The sequence below is a fragment of the Cardiocondyla obscurior genome, linkage group LG09 (genome assembly GCF_019399895.1).
Source record: "Cardiocondyla obscurior isolate alpha-2009 linkage group LG09, Cobs3.1, whole genome shotgun sequence".
In the NCBI taxonomy this organism is placed as follows: Eukaryota; Metazoa; Arthropoda; class Insecta; order Hymenoptera; family Formicidae; genus Cardiocondyla; species Cardiocondyla obscurior.
In genome coordinates, this window is record NC_091872.1 from 662,580 (window position 1) to 679,434 (window position 16,855).

The 16,855-nt window shown below is 36.4% G+C and overlaps 2 protein-coding genes across 2 annotated transcripts; both read right to left on the reverse strand.

The window, feature by feature from the left end:
- Positions 1-6,911: 6,911 nt before the first annotated feature.
- On the reverse strand, positions 6,912-7,993 carry LOC139105597 (uncharacterized protein PF3D7_1120000-like). The gene is made up of 3 exons (XM_070661789.1): positions 7,424-7,993; positions 7,190-7,343; positions 6,912-7,060 (listed from the first exon to the last, which is right to left on the reverse strand). Exons 1-3 carry the CDS (start codon positions 7,991-7,993, stop codon positions 6,912-6,914), a joined length of 873 nt encoding a protein of 290 aa, XP_070517890.1.
- A 3,669-nt stretch (positions 7,994-11,662) lies between these two features.
- Positions 11,663-15,345, reverse strand: LOC139105599 (uncharacterized). The gene is made up of 3 exons (XM_070661790.1): positions 15,162-15,345; positions 12,032-12,297; positions 11,663-11,926 (listed from the first exon to the last, which is right to left on the reverse strand). The coding sequence occupies exons 1-3, from the start codon at positions 15,343-15,345 to the stop codon at positions 11,663-11,665; spliced, it is 714 nt and encodes a 237-aa protein (XP_070517891.1).
- Positions 15,346-16,855: the final 1,510 nt, after the last annotated feature.

Consider the following 16,855-nt stretch of genomic DNA (forward strand, 5'->3'; position numbering starts at 1 on the left):
AAACAAAAGTCACCTTAAAGAAATATGATCCGTACAAATTAAAAATTTCCCTCCTAAAAGAAAATGACGAAAAGATTTAACTGCATCAACGATGGCTAAAAGCTCGCGTCGAGTAACACAACAATTTCTTTCAGACTTTGATAAAACCCGACTGAAATACGCTATAACTTTCTCCTCATCTCCTTGCTTCTGTGAAAAAACAGCCCCGATTCCTATTCCAGAAGCGTCAGTATCTAAAATAAACTGACCTTTCTCCTTCGGGAACGCTAACACTGGAGGAGAAGTTAAGGCCCGCTTCAAGGATTCAAAAGCCTTTCGACAGTCATCCGTCCAAGAAAATTTCACCAAATTTCTCGTCAAAGAATGAAGTGGCTTTGCTATTGAAGAAAAACCTTTCACGAATCTCCGATAATATGAGCAAAAACCTAAGAAACTTCTCAATTGCTTCTTAGTATGAGGAATTGGCCAATCTATCACTGCTGCTACTTTCTCCTGATCAGTAGCAACCCCTTCTGAAAAAACCACATGACCCAAGTACTTAACTTTTCTACTGAAAAGAACACACTTCCCTGGATTAATTTTTAAATTAAATTTTCTTAAACAAAGAAACACTTCATTAAGATTCTCCATAAGTTCTTCGAAACTCCTTCCAAAAACTATTACATCATATAAATATACAAAACAACTCTTAGAAAGAAGCCCTTCCAAGACCCTTTCCATAAACCGTTCAAAAGTTGCTGGAGCATTTGTGAGACCAAAAGGCATGACAGTGAATTGCCAATGTTAAAATATATGCGCTTCAAACATGTTAAAATATATGCGCTTCAAACAATAATTATAAATTTAACTTTAAATAAGACCGAATCAATTTACAAATAAATAATTCCTAGTAGACCGGAAACACTACGTGACTTTGTGACAGCTAGATAAGAAAGGGAATAAACAAAAGGTTTATAAACAAGACAAAGGACCGGGAAGCCCCTTTACTGATTCAAAGATAAAACTAATATCGGGACTTACTCACTTGAAAAAGAGTCGTCGTCGGGTACAGACGTGTCACATATTAAAACCTCCTTAAATACCGTTCTATATTCTTTTATGTTTTTTTATTAAGTGTGTGTAAAATATAAACCAAATATAAACCAGTGTTTTGTGAATTAAAGTGTTTTTTATTATAAAAAATTATCCACGCACCCAAATAATTTTTTCATGGTAGCAGAGCGTGGTTCATAAATCAAAAGGTGTTTACCACAGTAAAAGTGAATGCAACTTGGCTTCGAAGTTGACTGGAACGATATTTAAAAAATAACCAAAAAAACTATTACAAAAATAGTTAAAATTAAAAAGAACATTCAACAAAAATCAAACACTGAGTTCAGAATAAAAGAAGAACAAGAAGACGAAGAAATGACTGAAGAGATTAAATTTAACAGTTCAATGGACAAGATTACAATTTATGGAAGAAGCGGATACTACTCTATTTAAAATTGAAAAAATGTGATGAGGTGGCAATCAAACCAATGCTATCGTCTGATAATTCAACAACATGGGCCGAAAGTAATCTTAAAGCCATGAATTACGTTTATTGCGGCATATCCAATGAACAGCTCGAATTTGTGAGCAATGAAGAAACGGCTTATAATATTCTTAAAAAATTTGATGAAATGTATTCCAGAGAATCCACTGCGATACAAATATGTGTGCGAAATAGACTAGAAAAAATAAAGCTAATGGATTATGATGACTCAAGTGCATATTTTACAGACTTTGAAAAATTAATAAATAAGTTAAAATCATCAGGTGCCACAGTGACGGAAAAAGAAAAACTGAATTACATGCTACGTACGTTACCCGAGTCATTAAGTTATGTCGGAAACTTAATTGATGCTGTAAGAGAGCAAGACCAGACATGTGAATTTGTCAAAAACAAAATCAAGATGTGGGAAATACGTGATAAAACTGAACAAGGAAGGAATGTGACAAAATCAAGTGCCTTTAAAGGAGAAAGAAAAAATATAGAAAAAAGAACGTGTTACAAGTGTGGTAAACTCGGACATTTAAAAGCAAACTGTCGTGCAACTGGATCAAAAGGAAACTTTGAAACTCAAAATTCAACAGAACAAATGTATCCACAAGAAGGGAGCAGCTTTAACTATAGAGGAAATAATTTCAACACCCAAGGATATGTCCCGAAAGGAAGAGGAGGATATTCTAATCCACGTCAAATAAACAACCCCAGAGGAAGAAGAATCATGCAAGCCATCAGAAGTGTTGTAACCCGACAGCGCACGCTGGTCATTGACCACCACGCGCGACACATTTTTATACACAACTCAGCAGATTACCAAACTGTTGGAATCTGCTGAGCTCAAGAATCCGTCTTGTCAGCCTTTCGACATCACGCGCTATCAGCAGAAAGCAGTAGGGCACGCGGCCACTTCCTTCTGCTATTTCGCTGACAAGACCAAAAATAATAATATATAATGCACAAGCTCCGAAGCTCGTGCAAGTCAGTTCGGGAGTTCGAGGTAGCGACTCGTAACTCTATCACCGAAACATCAAGGAGAAATAAATCCATCAATATACAATATACTTTATACAACTAAGAGTATATTTATTTACAACACCCGTACACCGATTACACTGGAAAGTGTAATATTCGGAGGACGGACCCCGTGCACCGCTCCGGTGCAACAGAAGATACAATCAAAATAGAAACTATAATAGAGACAGTAATTGCGAAACCAACACCAGCGAATCAAGCGTCTTCAAAACCGAAATAAACGAAGGTAAGAAAAATATAAAAACTATGAATACGGAGGTAAATTTTTGCAACAAAAAAGAAATTAATTGGGTGATAGATAGCGGCTGTACCGATCACATTATAAATAATGATGCATTTTTTGATAAATTTGTAACTTTGCAAAAACCGGTAGACGTTAAAATAGGCGACGGAAGATGTATTCAGGCAACAAAAATAGGAAATATTAAAACGATCTTTATAAATCATGAATCAAAAGTACCAATATTAATTACTAATGTATATTATGTAAAAGAAATAGATAAAAATTTATTAAGTGTAGCAAAGATAACAAATAATTTTACAGTAATAGCAGCTGGAAATACAACAAAAATTTATAATAAAAAAAATTAATTAATTGCTGTAGCATATAAAGACAATGGATTGTATAAATTAAAAAGTTTTTTAATACATAATGTATAAGGTGTTTATTTCTCCTCAGAGGTACACCGGGACTTTCGCTTCCCCAATTTTCTGTTTACAATTTCATAAAATATATTTTCAAACTTCATTCTTATCTCTAAACTATTTCTACTTTTATAATCTTCTTTCTTCTCACAGCCGTTTCCTGAAAGTAAAAACTTATATCTACGCCTTTTTCCTATTCTATTGCCTACGCGTCGAGAGAGAGAGAGATCACACTTCCATTCATACTTTACATTGTTTTGCCTTAATTTTACCTTAAATTCTATCTTTGGACCCCCGCTTCCGACGCTTTTTCTTTCATACTTTCAGTCACTCCTATTTTTCTCCCTTGTTCTTTCCAAATTTTCCAACCAATCTATCCCCCTTCCTTCCCCTCCCAGAATTTCCTCCACCATTTCCTCCCAACTAATCTCGTTTCCCCAATCTATACACTCCTCCCATATATGTTCCCACGTTTCTTCCTTCTCCAAACATATTCTACATTTTCTTTTCTCCTCTTCCTCCCAATATTTATTTCCTCTCATTTCCTCCCCTAATCTAAATTTTGCCATTCTTTGCCATTTTTCTTCTTTCCATCCCAATTTCAAATATCCTGGTATCCCTTCCTCTTTCACTTTTTTATAATACTTATTAAATCTTGACTCTCTTATTTTTTTCCATCTTTCCTCTCTTTGCCATTCTTTATCCTTTTTCACCAAATATTCCCCCCTTATTTCCCCTCTTTCTCTTAAATCTTCCACCTCTTTTCCCGACCACCCAAAATTTTCAAAAAATTCCTCTCTTTCTTTTTCCCATTTTCCCTTGCTTCTTCCCTCCCTTGCTCTTTCCTTCATTTCTTCCCAGCACCATTTTGCTAGAACACCTCCTTTCCCTTCTTCTAACCTTTTTTCATATTTCCATGCTCTCATCCCTGCTCTACCTTTCAATTTATCCCTCTGTAGTTCTTCTCTCACCATATATCCTGGTACATATCTTCTTACTCCCAGCAACCATCTCAGGTATTTTTCCTGTAATATCTCCACCTCTTCTCTTTCCTTCCATCCCCATATTTCCACGCCGTAATTAATAACCGACCATACCAGTTTATCAAATAGCCATATTCTTTTACTCCAATCTTTTCCAAATTTTCTTTTACCTATACTCCACACCTGCCCCATTATTCTTGCCGCTCTTCTTACTCTGTCCTTTACATGCTCTTTCTGCTCTCCATTTCTCATAATTGTGTATCCCAAATACTTGAAACTTTTTACTTCCTCTATTTCTTCCCCTTTCCATACCCATTTAGTTTTTTTCCATCTTCCTCCCCCCTTTCTACACCTCATTATCTTTGTTTTCTTTACATTCACTTCCAATCCCTTTTCCTTTACATATTCTTCCATACTTTTAATCATTCCTTTCATGCCTGCCTCATTTTCTGCCAGTAGCGCAATGTCATCCGCATACGCCAGCGAGTAAACTCTCCTGTCTTTTATTCTTATACCCCCCCATCCTCCTTTTTCTAATTCTTCATCTATGTCTGCCAACAAGAGCGTGAACAAGCTAGGACTAAGCGGACAACCCTGTCTTACTCCTTTTGTTGTCCAGAAACTTTTCCCCTCTTTATCCTTCACCTTTACTTTATTCACCGTTTCCTCTAATATTTCTTCACACCTTCTTATCAATCCCTCCCTTACCCCTCTTTTCTTCATTGTTTCCACCAATTTTCTCCTGTCTACAGAGTCAAAAGCCGCCTTCATATCTATAAACACAATTACCATTTTACCTTCCTTTTCTTCTATCTTCTTATTTAGCAAATAATTTAACACATATATTTGATCCACTGTCCCCATGTCTCTTCTAAAACCGGCTTGACTCTGCGGTAATATTTCTTTTTCTTCTATTTCCTTTCTTAATCTTTCTGCTAACACAGATGCATACACTTTGTACGCAGTCTGTGTCAGCGTTATCCCTCTATACTCTTCTACTTTTTCCCCTTTTCCTTTTTTTAACACCGGAACTATCACACCTTCTCTCCATTCCTCCGGCATCCTCCCCTCCATACCCTTTTGCACGTTTCCCATAATTTCTCTTTTACTTCCCCCTCCCCATTTCCATATTTCATTTTCTAACCCATCACTTCCTGCAGCTTTTCCTTTTTTCAACTTTCTTATTACATTTTCAAATTCCTCTCTATTTATATCTTCCTCATTGTCTTCTATTCTCTTTCCTCCTAATTCTTCTCTTACTCTCCATTCCACTCCTCCTAACATTTCCTTAAAATATCCGTCCCACTCTTCAATCTTTATTTTTTCCTCCACTTCCTTCCTTTTTTTTCTTCCTTTGTTTACTACTTTCCATACTTCTCCCTCTGTTCTAATCTTTTCTATTTCTTTCTCCCATCTCACCTTTTCTTGCAATTTTTTCTCCTCACATAGTTTTTTATATTCTCTTTTCTTCTTTTTGTAATTCTCCTCACTCCCTTCCCCCTTCCTCCAATTTATCATTTCTTCTTTTACTTCACCTTTTTTCTTTTTACAATCTTTATTCCACCATCTTTCTTTTGGTTTTTCCCCCTCCTCTTTTTTCATTTCCTTTTTAACTACTTTCTTTGTTTTCTCCAGTTCCTTACTAAAACTTCTCCAATTTTCCTCCGTATTGTTTTCTTTCTCTCTTTTTTCTTTATATTTTTCCCTGAACATTTTCCTCTCCTTCTCACCCCAAGCCAGTCTCGTGCTCTTTTTTATACCATATTTACATCTTCTCCTCTTTTCTCCCTCTCTTTTAATCGTCACTATTAACGGTAAGTGGTCTGAGTCCACTTCTTCCCCCACCTTCATTTCTACTATTTCTCCTTTTGATTCCACATTACTGATCACATAATCTATTACTGTTTTTCCTCTTCCCCCTACATATGTCCATTCACCCTCTTCATCTCCTCTTGTACAACCATTAACTATTCCCCATCCTGCTTCTTCCAGAACTTTACAGAATTTTTTTCCTTTTCCTGTAATTTTTTTATCTTTTGTTCTCCTTTTTCTCTCTTCCTTGTCTTCTTCTTCTTTTTCCTCATCCCATAGCCCGCCCTCTTCTCCCGTCCTCACATTAAAGTCTCCTCCTATCAGATATCTCGTTCCTTCCTCTTTTTCATCCATCCAGTTTCTCATGTTCTCTGTTATGTCTTCTAAATCCTCATTTACGTATACCCCTGCTATTTTCCACCATACCTTTCCACTTTTTATCTTTATTCCTATCATTCCTTTTCTATCTTTAAATTCTAATTCTTCCTCTCCTTCCAATTCCTCCCTCCATCCCATCACCATTCCCCCCATTGCCCTCCCCTTCTTATTTTTCTTTTCTGCCCCCTTATTTATCCATTTATAGCCCTTTGGCAATTTACTTCTTAACCCCTTCCATTTTTTTTCTTCCAACCAAGTTTCACACATATATATCACCTCCCATTTTTCCATGTTCTTCCAAAAATCTTCATCCTTGTTTTCTATTCCTGCCACATTCCAAAAAACTATTCTCACGTTTCTGTCTTTTACCTCCGCCTTTTCCTTTCCTTTCTCCTTTTTCTCCCTTTCTTTTTCTTTTTGTCTTTTATCTTTCCTTTTTCTATTTTTTTCTTCATCCTTTTCTTTTTCTCCTTCCTCCTCTTTTCTCTCCACTTTTTCCAGCTCATTTCGTTCTCTTCTTCCGCCTTTTTTTAAAAACTTGCATTTAGCCTGTCTGCTATCACCTTCTTTCTTTTATTCCCTTCTTTTTCAAATTCTTTCGCACCATCCCATTTTCTCAATTCTTCCTTCAGGTCATCCCATATCCACATTTCTTTATTTACCCATATCTTTTTGTACCCTATTTTTACCTGTTTTCCTTCTCTTTTCAATTTATCCGCTTCTCTCTTTATGAGCCATTCCACTTTCCTTTCGTATTCTGTCAGATCGTCTCCTATCCATTCCGTCCTGTCCTTTAATTTTCCCTTACATCTTAATATTTCCAATTTTTCTTTGAAACTTTCCATCTTTACCCACACCATACCATAACCTCCTTTATTTACTCCTCCTATCTTATTTACATCCTCTATCTTTGCTTTCACTCCTGTTGCTTCTATTATTTCTCCCACTTGTTCTTTCAGCGCCTTTTTTCCTCACTTTTTATCTTTATACCTCTTATTATTAAATTGTTTTTCCTCCATTCTTTCTTTTCTCTTTCTTTTGCCATTTCCAGCATTCTCGTTCTTTCTTCTAGACTCAAAACCTTTCCCTGTATTTCTTCTGGTATTTCCAGTTTACCTCCCTCATATTTTTTTTCCTTTATTCTTTTTTCCATCTCGTCCATTCTTTTCTCTAAGTCTATCTTCTCTTTTTTCCATATTATCTTCAATTCTTCTATTTCTTTTCTTATTTGTACCTTTATTTCCCTTACTTCCTCCATCTGCGCTTGAATCCTTGCAAATCCACTTCTCATTTCCTTTATTACCTCTTCAAAACCTTCCTTGCTTATTCCCCCTTCACCTCCCTCTCCTGTTGCTTTCACGGGTGATCTGTACACTTTCACACTTTTCCTAAATCCTTCCAAGCCCTCTATTTCGCTTTTTTCTTCCTGCCTTTCCTTCCTTTTCTCTCCTTGCTTCCACGCTTCCAAAATTGGCATACTGTTAGCCCTTTCTCTTTTTAACATCTCTACCTTTGCAGGCCTTCCCATTTTCTTTTTTGTTTTCTCTTCTCCTTTTTCCTCTTTTCTTTCCTCATTTCCACTCTCCACATTTCCTTTTTCCTGTTCGCTCATTTTTCAATTTTCCTTATCTCTTTTCCCTTTGTCTTTTATACCTCTACCTCTCTCCTTTGCCCCCTTGCCTTCCTCTTTTCCTTTGTCTTACCCACGGTTTTTTCCCGTCACCGCCAACTTAACCTCAAAATGAACTCCTCTTTTTACCTTCCCCGATTTTTCCTTTTATTCTTACCTTTGCTCTTTCCCTTCACTTGCCCTCCTTAAAAACCCTTCCCTTTTTCCCTCAAACCAACCCTTTACCTCTGAAAAACTATTTTACTCCCCCGAAACCTTTTTCTACATGCACTCGCTCAGACACACAACCGCTCGCGCTGCTGTCGGAAACGAAAGTCCATTAATACATAATGAATCAAACATAACATCAAGAGTAAATAATGCTATCACTCAAAAAGAAAGACTACACAGAATACTAGGACATGTCAATTTTAAATATTTGGAGGACATGTGTAAAAATAAATATGTAAATGGAATTCCGGAAAAATTAGAATCTGATCAATTTAAATGCGCTACTTGTATTAAAAATAAAATGCATAACCTTCCTTTTGAAAATCAACGAACAAAAGCCAAAAATTTATTAGAAATTATACATTCTGATTTAAATGGTCCTCACCAGACAATAGGTATAAATGGAGAAAGATATTTTCTCACTTTTATCGATGACTTTAGTAAAGCAGCAAGAATATATACAATTAAATCTAAATCGCAAGTATATGATTGTTTTGTTGATTACGTAAATAATATTGAAAATTTAACTGGTAAAAAAATTAAAAAATTAAGATGTAATAATGGAAGAGAATATAATAATAAAGACATATATAATTTTGCAAGAAATAAAGAATTCATAATAGAACCGTGTCCACCATATGTTCATCAATTAAATGGTACAGCTGAACGTTATAATAGAATCATAATGGATATGGCAAGATGTTTGTTAACCGAATCAAATTTAAGTAAAAAATTTTGGCCAGAAATAGTTAGAACTGCATCATACTTGAAAAATAGAATCTTAACAAATACAGAAATTAAAAAGACACCCTATGAAATTTTAACAAGAATAAAACCAGACATTAAAAATTTACGTTTATATGGAAGTAAAGTCTTTGTAAAGGTACCGGAAGAAAAGCGTAGCTCAAAATGGGACCATAAAGCCGATCTTGGTCTATTATTAGGATATGAAAATGTAGGATACAGAGTTTTAATAAATAATAAAATAACAATCGCTAAACACGTAGATATTATAGAGAATGAAGAAAATTTAATTGGATATAGTAATGATGAGAATAACGTCACTTGCGAAGAAGAAGATAATAATACTAATTTTGGTAATGACACAATAATAATTAGTTCCGATGAAGAAATGGATTTAAATCAAAGCTTTAGAAGACAGAATGAAGTTAGGAAATCATCAAGAAATAGGAAAAGACCTGATAGATATGGTGACAATATTGCGACAGATTTTGTATATGTTAATTATGTAAGTGCGGACAGTCCTCTTAATTATGATGATGCAATAAACTCAAGGAAAGCAGACGGCTGAAAACAAGCCATAAATAAAAAAATAGAGTGTTTAAAGAAAAATAAAACATGGGAATTAGTTCCGTCACCAGCAAATAAAAAAATTTTAAGTGTAAAATGAATATATACAAAGAAACCAAATAATTTAAAAAAGGCTAGGCTAGTGGTTCGATGATTTGAACAGGAAAAAAATTTAGAAGACATATATTCACCGGTAGCAAAGATACAAACACTAAAACTTCTATTAAGCTATTGTTGTCAAAATAAATTATCTATATTTCAGATGAATGTTGAAACAGCTTTCTTAAATGGTAATATCAAATCCGAAGTATATATTAAGCAGCCACAAGATTATGAAGACGGAACAGAAAATGTATGCAAATTAAATAAGGCTTTGTATGGATTAAAAGAAAGCCTAAGATTATGGTATGAGTGTTTGAATAATTACTTAAGTAAATTAGAATTTGAAAAAAGCAACAATGATTATTGTCTTTATATATTAAATTGTAATAATGATAAGATATACTTAATAGCATTTGTGGATGATTTACTAATTTGCGGAAAAAACTTAATTAAAATAAATCAAATTAAAGAAGAATTATCTAAAAAATTCATGTTAAAAGATCTTGGAAAAATAAAAATGTACTTAGGAATAAATATTATATATGATTTAAATAATAATAAAATGACTTTAGATCAATCTGATTATATAGAATCACTTGCAAAAAAATATAATATAGAAAACTCAAAAACATTCCAAACTCCAATGGAACAAAATTTAAAGTTAGAACCAGCACAATCAGTAAATACAAGTATTAAATTTAGAAATATAATTGGAGCATTACTGTATATAAGTACCGGAACAAGAGCTGATGTAAGGCTATAGCGTTAACTATCTTAGTCGTTTTCAAAATTCATATACAGATACACACTTTAAATATGCTTTGAGAATTTTAAAATATTTATATCAAACAAGAAATCTGAAACTAACGTTTGAAAAGAGTATAACATATGAACCTCTTGAATGCTTTGTTGATGCTGATTGGGCTGGAGACATAGTAGATAGAAAATCCACAACAGGATATGTGATTAAGTTTTATGGCAATACTATATATTGGAAATCTAGAAAACAAGGAAGTGTAACGAAATTATCCACAGCCGCCGAATATGTTGCGTTATCAGAAATTGTAAGCGAAATAAAAATTATAATAAACCTATTAAGAGATTTAGGAGAAATTATAGATAAACCAGTAAAAATATACAAAGATAACACAGGAGCAATTGCATTAGCAAAATATGGAAATTTAACTAAAAATTCTAAATATATAGAAGTACATTTACATTACATTCATGAAAATTATAGTCAAGGAATAATTGATATTATTAAAATAAATACATATGATAACTTGGCAGATATATTCACTAAATCTCTTGGTAGTACTAAGTTTAAGAAATTCAGAAATTAGTTAAAAATTATATAATCATTTTTTTAAAGTATAAATTTAAGGAGGAGTGTTAAAATATATGCGCTTCAAACAATAATTATAAATTTAACTTTAAATAAGACCGAATCAATTTACAAATAAATAATTCCTAGTAGACCGGAAACACTACGTGACTTTGTGACAGCTAGATAAGAAAAGGAATAAACCTCTTAAGACAAAGGACCGGAAAGCCCCTTTACTGATTTAAAGATAAAACTAATATCGGGACTTACTCACTTGAAAAAGAGTCGTCGTCGGGTACAGACGTGTAACATATTAAAACCTCCTTAAATACCGTTCTATATTTTTTTATGTTTTTCTATTAAGTGTGTGTAAAATATAAACCAAATATAAACCAGTGTTTTGTGAATTAAAGAGTTTTTTATTATAAAAAATTATCCACGCACCCAAATAATTTTTTCAGCCAATGTCCTTTTCCTACGGAAAAAGCCGTTTTCTCCTTGTCTCTTGGATCCATCCTGATTTGCCAATACCCACTCTTAAGATCAAGAGTAGCAAACCAGGAATTCCCAGCCAAACGATATAGAATATCATCTATCCTCGGAAGAAAAAAAGAATCTTTTACTGTAACCGCATTAACTTTTCTATAATCAACGCAGAATCTAATTGTCCCATCCTTCTTTTTAACTAAAACTGCTGGAGAAACTCAAGGACTTTGCGACTCCTCAATTACCCAACGGTTTTTCATATCTTCGATAATTCCGTCAACCTCATCCCTCATTCGAAAAGGAATCCGACGAGGAACCTGTCTAATCGGAAAAGCGTCCGCTACATCAATCTTATGTTTTACTAGTTCGCAATTCCCTGCATCTATTTCCTCCAAAAATGTCCCCTGGAATTCTCTAAAGAATGAAGAAGCTACTTTCTTCTGCTCATCATTCAGTTCTTTTAAGGTTTCTTCAAAAAGCTTCTGAGGAAAGAAAGAATTCACCCCGGAAGTCTGTTTGATTCTGGCCACCCTCAAAGAATTCTAACAAGAACTAAAAGCTTCATCAAAGATTTTGGAAAAACCAACCTTCCTCAGAAAATCTGCCCCGAGAAGGCAATCATCCGAAATTTCCGCTACAAACATACTCATTTTAAGAGCAAACTTCCCTATCTCCATAGAAACTTTAGCTTCTCCTCTAATAGAAACATCTTCCCCTGTAGGATATCGAAATCTTAGCCCCTCTCTAAGCGATCGTAAACCTGAATTCTCCTTTCCGAAAAACCTAGAACTCAAAATGGTAATATCAGAGCCCGTGTCAACTCTGAAATTACACTTCCTACCATTAATCTTTCCTGCAAAACAAAAATCGCGTGAAGAATAGCCGATTTTCCTGGAAAATAACTCCTTCGGGGCCCCCTTTCCTTTAGCCGACCCCGAAGAGGTCGACTACTCCGAGTTTTCCTTACGGGTAGGGCACAGATTCTGGAAGTGTCCTGGCTTCCCATAAAGCCAATACTCTTCTCGAGCCCCCCCCCCTTCGTTTCCCGAAAAAATTTATTACCTTTATACTTTTTAGGATTCGCCGAACTTTCCCTCTTTCCTCCGCTTTCCTTAACGTTCCCCCTGGACTTTTCCGAACAAAAGGAATTAAAATTCCTAAAAGAACTCGCGCGCCCCTGAAAACTTGGCGCTCTCCTATCGAAAATTTCCCCGAAAATCGTTTTTATCACTTTCGATCTCTCGATCGCCTTTTTAAGTGAAGAAATCCCTTCCAGTTGCAGCGTTCTCCTAACCCTGCCATCTAACAACGCAGAAATAAATTGTGCCCAAGCGATTTTATCCCGTACTTTGTAGGGACATTCAGGATAAACTAACTAAGATAACCGCTCTAATTCCGTCCCAAAAGAAGCAAAATTCTCCCCCTCCTTCTGTCTCCAATTAGTAAAAAAAGAATAGTAATTTTGAGAAAACCGCGGTTCTCCGAAACACAACTCGAGCTTTGCTCTAAGCTCCGCGTAGCTCATGCCCTCGGAATTCTGTAAAGTACAGAAAACCGAACGCGCTCTGCCCCGAAGGCAAGAAACAAGAGCAACAGTTCTCGCCTCTTGTCCCCACTGCTTTGCTCGAGCGATTAAATCAAATTGGGAGAAGAACTCCCGCAACGGAACAGAACCGTCATACGTGTCAAGTTTTAAATTTAACCCGGACACAGAACGCGCGTCACCCTCAACCGGAGGGACATCCGGAACGAAACTCGCGCTCCCCCTCCGCCGGAAGAACACCGGAAACGCGCGAAAAATTATTGGAGGGACTTAGCTGCAGGATTCGGCTCTGCATCCTCGTAATTGCATCGTCGCGCAGACGTATCTCGGCCCACAGGCTCTCCTCCCTCTGCTCCTGCTCGACCCGCAGCTGACGCATCTCCTGACGAAGCGACTCGAACGCCGCCGCCTCCGACGAAGCAGGATCCTCTTGACGGGATCGCATCCTCTTCGCCGTATGCGTAGCCATCCCGGACGAGCCCCCAAAATGTTACGCCGGGAACGGGTCAACGAAACGTCTCCGCGTTCACGCCTCTCACTCTCACACACTCACACTCGCGGCGCCTGAACTCCGCAAAAAAAAGAAAGACGTTTTATGAAAATAAACAGGAACGGTTTAATAATAATCATGCAAGCGTTACAACATCTGCACTCCTTCGAGACACGGGCAGAACTGTCATTTTAACCATCAATAATAATCTTCGTTCCCCTGGTAACGGGGAACCGAAACCTCGGAGCGAGCCAGCAGCTTTATGCCGCTCCGTATTCCGGGCGTAACAATATATTTGCGAACAAAGCCTCCCGGTATATCATACCAAGGCGAGCGCGCCGTGCAAAATAAGAGCGATTACCGAGCCAGCGAAAAAGCCGGACACGTGCGTAACGCGACAAGTTGCATTACGGGCAACATTCTGGATAGCAGTAAGCAAACCACAAGTGTGGATATACTCCACAACGAAAGAGCAAACGATAGAAATACAATGTAAACATAGACCGAGTAAAAAATTAGAAATAAATAGAACAGAAATAGTAAAATTAAGAACAGCATGTAAACTAACAACGACAGAAATGACAATGAAAACAAGAAACACGATAGGGGAAAGCAAAATAGAACGACACGTACCGGCATATAATCTAACAAACATAGAAACAGAACAGGACGAAAAAACTGACCCAATAAAAAAAGAAAATAGAAGAAATAAGCCGCGACAAGGAAATAAAAAACCCGAATGAATTAAATAAATTAGGGATAGAATTAAATAAAATGGACAAACAATTAGACGGAAATGTAATATTAACAAATAAAATAATAATGTACACAACGGGCACAAGCGCCACAGTAATAGCAATAATAGCGACTATAGTACTAGCAATAGTAATAGTAAAATTGTACAAAAAGAAAAAGAATAAAGTAACCGAACAGATAATTCTACCCAGCAAAATAAAAAGAAGAAAAAAGAAAGAAACGCCGAATGTAAAAATACCACGACCAACACAATTGTAAGTAGGATAAGAAAACAAAATGTAAAGAAGAAAAGATTGAGGTGTAAAAACACACTCAACCTTTTCTTCCCCCTAGGGGGGAGGGATGTTGTAACCCGAACCCCGTTACAACACGGAACATGACGCAAGGCATTTCGGCATAAGATCTCGTAATAAAATAACATCGGAGGATGCGATATCAGCAAACCTCCTTAAGCAATTAAATCATAAGAAATAAAAAAGAGAAATAATTGCGAGAACTTATTGCCGAAATCGCTAAGGTTGCATTCGCCGAACAACCGAAGTTCGGCATTGCAACCCGATGACGCCAAGGCCCTGCGTCACTATTAAATAACCGCGGACCGTCACGGGCGGGCAGTCACATCAGAGTCCGTGCAGTAAACCGATACCGCGTAGTAATTAAAGTTCGGTCGCGTGCCGTGAAAGAGGAGACCTCGCGGAGCCGAGGACGCGTGATAACGCTGGGACGCGCACCGAACTAACCAAAAGAAAACTCAAGAGAAGCGAAAGAATTGTAACTTTGAACCAATTAAAGAGCAAAATATTTATTATTATTTCTTAAAATTATCGACCTTCCCACGAATCCCGAAGGACGGACCCCGTGCACCGGCTGCGGTCAACACTTCCAACCTAGAAGTTTGATTGACTAGATACAAATTTATTACACTTACCATTACATTCTAATATGCTCTCTTTGTTCCTCATTAAAACTGAATCCTGCACATCACAGTCGACATTATCATCACTAAATAAAGGTTGAGCAGCTTGCTGTTCATTCAATCGTTTTCTTTTTCGATGGCGTTTTATCCGTTCACGTCCAAGTGCGTTTTTTCGATATTTTCGCAGATTGTTCATATTTTTTTACTTAAATATTAATATAAGTAATATACTCAAGAACGATCACACCACAGCTAACGCGACTCTGCTTATTTTGTAATGCTATCCACGCAAAGCTATCCACGATGCTCACATGCATGAGCATAAATAATTTGGACAATAGTGCCCTCTGAACTATTTTGTACATCAGGGCAACCTTATATGGTCCTGGTGTTTGCCAGATCAAGATTTCCCGATTAAAACTTAAGTTTCAATCGGGAAATCCTGATCTGGCAAACACCAGGACCATATAAGGTTGCCCTGATGCAAAAAAATTTATTATTTTTTTAACCATCAGGACAACCTTTTACGGTCCTGGTGTTTGCCAAATCAGGATTTCCCGATCAAAACTTAAAATTTTTAACGCAGAAATAACCTGATAAGATTGTTATCTGGGCTTGATCTGGTTGACCTGATCAGGATACCCTTTTCTGTGCTCGATCTGGCCCTGATGTGACGGCAGGTCTGCCAGTTAAAATTTCGAGTCGGGTAGTCTCGTACTCTTTTTCTTTCCATACTTACAACTTTTTCTCTTTCCTCCTTCCCCTTTTATCGTTACTATTAACGACAAGTGGTCTGAATCCACTTCCTTTCCCACCTTTATTTCTATTATTTCTCTTTTTGTTTCCACATTACTAACCACATAATCTATCACTGTTTTTCCTCTTCTCCCACATATGTTCACTCACCCTCTTTATCTCCTCTTGTACATCTATTGATTATTCCCCATCCCGCTTCTTCCAAAACTTTACAGAATTTTCTTCCTTCCCCTGTAATTTTTTTATCCTTTGTTTTCCTTTTCCTTTCTTCCTTGTCTTCTTCCTCTTTTTTATCGTCCCATAATCCCCCCTCCTCTCCCGTTCTCACATTAAAGTCCCCCCCAATCAAATATCTCACTCCTTCTTCTTTCTCATCCATCCAATTTCTCATATTCTCTGTCATGTCTTCTAACTTCTCACTCACATATACCCCTGCTATTTTTCACCATACTTCTCCACATCTTATCTTTATTCCTATCATTCCTTTCCTATCTTCAAATTCTAATTCTCTTTCTCCTTCTAATTTTTCCTTCCATCCCATCACCATTCCCCCCATTGCCCTCCCCTTCTTATTTTTCTTTTCTGCCCCCTTATTTATCTATTTGTAGCCCTTTGGCAGTCTGCTTCTTAACCCCTTCCATTTTTTTTCTTCCAACCAAGTTTCACACATATAAATCACATCCCATTTCTCCATGTTCTTCCAGAAATCTTCATCCTTGTTTTCTATTCCTGCCACGTTCCAAAAAACTATTCTCACGTTTCTATCTTTTATCTCCGCCTTTTCCTTTCCTCTCTCCTTTTTCTCCTTTTCTTTTTCTTTTTTCCTTTTATCTTTCCTTTTTCCGTTTTTTTCCTTATCCTTTTCTTTTCCTTCTTCCTCACCTTTTATCCTCTTTTTTTCCAATTCCTTTTCTTCTCTTCCTCCGCCCTTTTTTAAAAACTTGCATTTA